At 39.0% G+C, this 7,500-nt stretch overlaps 1 protein-coding gene across 2 annotated transcripts in view; it reads left to right on the top strand.

The window, feature by feature from the left end:
• Positions 1–7,500, top strand: part of LOC106012193 — a gene marked incomplete in the record, with an annotated part of 16,680 nt that overhangs the window by 4,548 nt on the left and 4,632 nt on the right. For both annotated transcript variants that reach the window (XM_013084342.1, XM_013084343.2), the window contains 2 exon segments: positions 5,681–5,755; positions 6,622–6,693. In XM_013084342.1, coding sequence (XP_012939796.1) covers positions 5,681–5,755; positions 6,622–6,693 — 147 coding nt within the window.

Genomic DNA, 7,500 nt, shown 5'->3' with positions numbered 1-7,500 from the left:
ACTGACCACAGTTTGGGTTAGAATGTGAGGTAGTCTATACTTAATAGAGTAAATGAAAGAGGTTAAAACTAAAGGCATATTTGTGTTTTTCAACAGAATACCTGAATTGTAATTTTTATCTTTGAGTAACAGGACGGAATTGAGAGTTACAGGAGAGAATACAAGATAGCAAGTAGGACGGGTAGCTAAACCTGTCCCCGTCGTTTTATGCACGAAAAATTTTGAAATTATGCCAAAATGAGCCCAAAAATGTGAAATTAAGCGATTCTGTTAATTTTAACAAAGAATGATAAAGGTAAATAATCAGAAATTATGCAAAAATTAATCAAATTTTGCTAAATTATGCGGGGTGCATAGAACCACGGGGACACAGCTAAACTGCCCAAAGTTCGGGTTGAAAATGGGTCATTTATGCACAAACAAAACAGAATAGTTAATATAATATGAAAGATGTGTCTGTACTTTTTCAACAAACTCCTGTATCGTGATTCTGTAATTTAGGTAACAGGATGGAATTGAGAGCAATAGCGAGGGAACTACAGAGTAAAATGAAAGACAAAACTTTCCGTGTTTCCTACATCGATGACAATAATAATGCTACCTACTTTTGTTCCACCAAAGTCTAGAACCTTCTATTTTGATAAATGGTATCGAAGAGTTCTAAGTAATTGTGATATTGCGGGTTTAGGGGTTCGAGCCTCAGCTCGGTACAACGTTGTGTCCTTGAGAAAGACATTTAACCCACGAATTTCCCATTTGGCTCCGTCCTTTTGGACAGGACGTTAACCGTTAAACTCGGAGGTCCCACCTCTAAACTAATCCTGTACCATTTAACTATTTTAACCAAGGAGTTCTTAAAATGTAGGTCTAGATCTAGATCGTTTATTTAGTTGCAAATTTAGAAGTGCATTTCGCGTTGTCGCAGAGACGTAGATGTAGACTGAAGTCAAAAAATAAGAATCTTCCTAGCAGAAATTTTGTCACACATGAAATCAGCTCAGCTTAGTTGACTTCAGCACAATGCCACTTATGGTAGATCTAAATTGATTGTATGAAGGGCAGGCCCTATATATAGTTGATTTCTCAAACGGGACTTTAAAAAATTAATATTTGCTTTTTTCCCCCAAAGACAAAGCTGACTCCTGCTGAAAAAAAGTAATAAAGGAGAGACAGAGAGAGGTGAAACAAGAACCCAGTGAAGACACTGCACGACATGCACTATGAAAAGCAGTACTGCATCAAACACAAATAAAAAAGGGAAAGGAAACCTGTCGTTTGTATGATTCCAAGAGACAATTTGGCAGCATGTGTGGAAAGGAGAAAAACGAAGAAAGACGCAAATCTGAAGAGGAATTCAAACTGTGCCGATTACAAAACAGCAGATGCCCCGTCCTCAAGTGTGGTTTTCTAGACTAAAGTGTAGGTTTGCAATGAGAAAAAGAAAATTAAAGTTGAAAATGAAAACCTTATCAGTAAATATCAGAGAGCAAGAAGGCAGTGAAAAGAATACTGAAATTTCCTTTTGCTCTTCTGGATTAATTGAAAGACTGATAAAAGAAAACAAAAATATTCGAATGTTGGCTTCTGGAGAAATATTAAGAAAGTACAAAATCCAGAGCAATTTTTAATTTTGTAGAACTCTCAACATAAAGAACAAAAGGAAACGGAAGAAAAAAGTGCTTTCAGCTCTGCAGATGGATAAAGTGCACATTTAGGGTTTTCTTCCTTTGGCCAGACAACTCGAGAATTTTGAACTGTTTAAAAATATTGTTACTTTGAAAGAGATTTTTTAAAACCCAAAAACTTTGTTGAATGACATAGTAGAACATCTGTACAGACAGTACCAGAGCAGTTCAAACATTTGTTTAGCAAGCTTTTGGCAGCGGAAGCTATTTAATAATCAGATCAAAACACTTGTGCGTGCAAGATTTGTGGTAACTCAGGGTTGATAGCTGGCGCATTGTTTATGCATCATGTCATCTAAGGTTATTCCTGCTCAAGTTTGGCCAAAACATGCATGCACGGATCGTGTGATCTTAGAAACCCAGTCCCACTACTAAACATCGCCATCGACGGGACACAACTTAAACCAGTTGAGGAATTTAAATAGCTTGGGGGCATACTTACACATGACGGAAGATTGGACATAGGAAAATTGAAATCAGGACCCAAAAGCAAATGCAGAAACTTAAAAATCGTCAGCACTACTCACCCATAAACACCTACCAATGGAAGTAAAAAAGACAACGACTTACTCAAGGCATATTCTTTCCAACACTGACTTACGATACAAAACAGGAAGACGAAAGACTGGTAAAAGAAATTTGATAGGGAATAAACCGGTTTTGGAACAAGAACATCAAAGGATGAAGTGGTTTGGTCATCTGATGAGAGTGTCACCAAATCACCCAGCTTCACAAGCTTTCAACTCTAATATGTCCGGAAACAAGGGCAGGTGCAGACCACGCAAAACTTGGCTGGATAGCGTTATAGAGGATAGAGGATAGAGGTCCTCCGAAAGAATAACATTTCAACAACAGAAGCCACCAACACTGCCCTTAATTGAAAGTTGTAGCCCCCCCCCTCTCCCCAACATCTAAGACTAATGATGCAAGAGGAAGGATGAAGCAAAGTAAAAGGATCCAATCATAGCATACTCTGAAGACATGAGACTCACTGCAACGTGGCAGAAATGGGTAGTAATGAAAGAAAATAAAGGTGAACAGAAGAAAATAAGAATCAGTAGGAAGAGAACAGAAACTGGGAGGCTGATGCCATTGTTTGCTTTATTCCAGAAAACGTTTCGACAGTACAAGTTATGCGATTCTAATATTGACCATCAGTTTAAGGAAAGACATGGAGCAACCTTCAAGCCAACGAAGCAAGAGTACAATATGCTAACGTCGCTCAAAATTGAGGTTTTTTGGGGGGGTTTTGGTAAGTGTTTTACGGCGCTCGCAACTGCATAAGGTGATGTGAGCGCGCGGGACACACCTAATACTTTTTAGTTGGTAGGAAATTTTGAATTTTGCCCGAGTGGCGGCCGAAGCCTACTCTTATTGATTTTAGACCACCATGGGATCTTTAACGTGCGCAACTTGCACACGGGCCCTCCGAGATTTTTCCCCCTTGTCCGAGAAGGCTAGGTGTAGATCTTTCCTTCCAGAAGATCAGGGGTGTGGCAGAAAGACAGCAGTAAGAAGGAGTCAAGGAGTAGCAGTGGAAAGGCTGCAGAAAGAGTCAGGAGCCCAGAGGAGGGGGGCAAAGGAGGTGAGGGGGTGAGGGCAGAAAGAGGAGACGAAAGCAGACGACAGAACATTGCTAGAGAGCAGGACAGGAGGTGAAAGGAGACAATTTTAGATAAGAAAACTTTTCGCTCGCTACCCGGATTCGAACCCGGGACCTTTGAATGAGAGGCCAACACCGTAACCTCTAGGCCACGAGAGCCCCCCAAAATTGTTTCAGTAAAATGGAGGAGGAAATACAAAGCACACACGTTTGGGCTTTGCAAAATCTGCTGTCTACACTACACTTTACTCTTAATTTATATGATCTCTTATATTGCGTGGTGTCGAAGAGAGATTCAGTTCTCGGACATGGACCAGGTGTGTTGCTTTTCGGATCGACATAGTGTGCCTTTGAAGGATGTCTTTCACTCCATCGATCCATCTTTTTATTAGTCTTCCTTTTGCTCCCAAGCCATCGAATCGCATCTTGTAGACATTTGAGGCTGGCAGTTGTGGCCCTATTCTCATTACGCGTCCAAAACATCCTCTCGATATATTTCGTTTCGACGCCCACTTATTGTTTGATGCCTTCGTTCTTTTACATTGGTAACTACACCTAGTAAATAACGTTTCGACAGAATATGTTACAAGCTTTCAACATTCCCATCCATTCTTCGGTTATTTCTTTAGATGATATCACTAATATACGTGTTTCATTCTTGATGAGTTTTGTTGTTAAAACCTGATAACAGTCTTTTATGTTCCTTCCTGTTACCCACTTTCTCCCCTGTTACCCACGTTTCCCTCCATTTACCAGCCCTCTTTACGTTCATTAAAAAAATCTTGAACTTTGTTTTTAAAAAGTAAGTGTGGGATTAGCTTCACCTTACTGCTAAAAGGAATAGAAATTCATATGATCACAATGTGTTTGATCTTAGAGTGAGAATCACCAACTGAAACTCTAACATTTTCACTGATATTTAAATTTGGTACTTAAATTCGAAATAATTTTGCGTGGATTGTTAAACTGAAGTGCTTTTTTAATTGTTTTCCTGATGTGAACTGATCTGACAACTAACAATGCTAAAAACTGGCTTTTTAACTAATTATCTAAATAACTAATTATCCAATAAACTAACCACAGAGCTAAATGTATGACAGTACAATACCGAATTCGTTCATTTAATACAGACTTAATTCTTTTGTTCCCTTATCCAGTGAACCACTCAAGGTGAATATAGCACAAGTCAATTCCTCAGATTTACAAAGTTCTATCTGTACTGTACCTAGTTTTGAGTAATTTGACCTCAAGGATTCACAGAAATCTTGATAATGGCTTCGAATAATCGTACAATTTTGAAGGAGCAGATAAAATATTTGGTTACTGACGTCATGGACTTATTACCTCAAAACGGTCAAAAATGTCAGATAGAAGGTTAGTTCGAAATTCCTAGGGGCAAAGTGTAGCACTGTAGACCAACATCGTCAGATATCGACGCCACTACTCACAGCTCTTTCATGTAGGTCGAGTCACAAGGGTGACAGACGGCTTGGAGTGAGAGTCCCATTCAAAGGTAGCTAGTCAGAAGGTTTCCAGACTTTGCATCTTTTAGAGGTCAAGTCTGTTCTAAACTGAGCTTCGTGAGTTTATTGACGCTTCTGAACTCTTAGTAGTGCATGCAGTCAATGTGCGATTGTTTTCAAGGTCTAATAAGGGATGAGAGGCTACAGTGGATAAAAATTCAGCTCAACGAACTAAAATGTTAAAAAATTTTAAACTACTAAATGTGCTACATTTCGTCTCGTGCAATGAATCAAGGCTCCAAAATCATCTGCATTGGTGTCATCTAGTCATGAGCGCAGACTACAAGGACATTTTTAAGCAGAGCGAACCATCTTGCGGAATAGTATCTTTGGTCATACGCATGAGTATCAAGTACGAAAACAAATCTTTACGCTTACGTTTGCAAACTATCTTCCCGAAATAATTGATAAAATGGGTTCTTCTATTGTGATTTCCGATTGAAACGCAGCCCCATTGACACATTTATTGTTCTAGTTTTTCCCGATTGGGGTGTTGCATCTCATCAAGCACGTTTTTATGAGTGATATCGAGTTATATAAGCAGAAAACTTAAACATGCTAATTAATACTGTATTATAATGTGACCGAGCTGCTTATGCTGTAAGACCCACAGAATCAAACTCCATAGACGTAAAAATACAATAAAATATTTTAGACGGTGAGACAGATTGTTTAATGTCAAATGTGGGTTCCATGATTCAAATTTATCGTTATATAGATATCATTGCCACAACTTGCAGGTGGTTGGAGGACACCAGTATAAGGTCTTACATGTTTTCTTTCTGTCAGTTGAGTCTGTCTGATTTGCTGAGCGGATGTGCTTTTGTTTTTCCAAAATCCAAACCCCACGTCTGGATCTGTCTATCTAGGTACGACTGTCCCCCAAAGTGTCCAAGAGTTCGGAAGCCGCTCATTCCAAGAGCCAAGTTCCATCATGACCTGGTGTAAGAAACCACCTGTGACTTGTGCATGGCTCGACGAGAGAGCCTCTAATTTTCTTTTTCTTTCAGTTCTCCTCGTGTACGCTCGTAATGGCTATACTATACGGCTCGTATATGGCTCATTAATCCTCGTTTTTTTGTTTCTGTCCGATTTCCTACAACTTTTGTTGCTACGATCACGGTTCTTACTGTTGTTTTTGTTGTCGTCGATGTTGCTGTTAAGCCTGTTGTTGTTGCTTTTATTGTTGCTAATATCGTTTTTGATAACCACATAGTTTAGTATATTGCTAGCGTTAACAATTTTTGTTGGTGCTGTTGTTGAATTTGGTAATCAGATGTTTCTATTTTGTTTTTGTTACTGTGGAGACCAATGTAAGCGATGTTATTGTTACAAATGTTTTTGGGGGGGTTTTGTGGTATATATTTTACTCAATTAATTACAATCTTACCAACTGGATCGCCCAGTTGCGTAGCTTGTATGATCATGTGGTTGGCAAGTCAGTTGGTTATTATTATAAAGAAATATTTAGTTAGTCAGATGTCTGATTAATTGATAGTTAAATCATGAAATTTGTTATTCAATTATCTGAGTAATATGTCAGTTAGTGACCTTGTTCGGTATTCGGTTGGAGTTAGTTTGTCAATTTGAAAAATTATTGTCAAAATGTTATGTCAGTAACTAGTTTTTAAATAAGTCAGTTTGTATCTGATCATTAATTAGTTGAATATTAATTTGTTAATAAATACTTTAACAGTCATCTTTAGCGTACACACCGTCTCCGTTCTCTCTCCTCGCCATCCCCCACCCCACATACACAGTTGCAGAAACACATCGGAGCCTATATGCCCACCTTCGTTGTTCTCCCCAGATACAACCACTTCCAGGAATACATCAGTCCCGAGCATGAGGATCTTGTAATGCCCATCATGGCCTTCTGGCAGTGAGGACGTTAAATAATATTTCATTCATTGAACATTATACTATGATCATGGCCAAACGTCATTGTTGGGTACCAGTATTGGAAAATAATATTGTTGCTAATTTTGATTTGTTTATTTGCATGTTAGAGGAAACAGAAGAACACCGAAACAATAAAGGTGAGTCCTTCAGTACAGGGAAAAATCATGACCGACAAACGAAAACAGTAGAGGGAAAGAAAGGAAGCCGGACCTCCCATTGTGCACACCCGCAGTTACATACGGAGGTTAGGGGGAGGGGTGTGTAGAGTAGAGTAGTATAGTTGTATTCCTGAGGTTCCAGATTCGATCCTCGATAAAATCTCATCTTCTGTGTTTTGGTTAATATCATTTCTGAAATATGCACAGCTATACAACAAACTTTATTTAGAATATTATACATTGTAAATTCGGCTTCTTGATTCACCAATCCACCGTGACAAGGGTGCCAGGGATCACCTTGTTTGTTGTGGATGTGCGATATATGCGAAGAGCAGAGGGCTAGGAAATGTTTCCACCCACTCGTTTGAATGTTTATTTACATCTTTGATAAATTGATGTATAACGTGTTTGTTGGATTTTATGTTTGCTGTTCGTTTTTGTTCTTTTTCTTTTAGAATCGGAGTATGTATGTCTGTAAGTTGCGTTTTTGCTTTGACATTATCCGGAGTATTTTAGAATACCGTCTGATCTAGGTCCTTCTCCCTCCCCATGCTTGCCATTCCACCCCCTCCCCCCTTTCTCTCTCTCTCTCTTTCTCTCTCTCTCTCTCTCTCTCTCTCTCTCTCTCT

This window comes from Aplysia californica, unplaced genomic scaffold (genome assembly GCF_000002075.1).
Source record: "Aplysia californica isolate F4 #8 unplaced genomic scaffold, AplCal3.0 scaffold00287, whole genome shotgun sequence".
Lineage (NCBI taxonomy): Eukaryota > Metazoa > Mollusca > Gastropoda > Aplysiida > Aplysiidae > Aplysia > Aplysia californica.
Note: the sequence above shows the minus strand (reverse complement) of the source record. Positions and strands in the feature narration are given on the sequence as shown.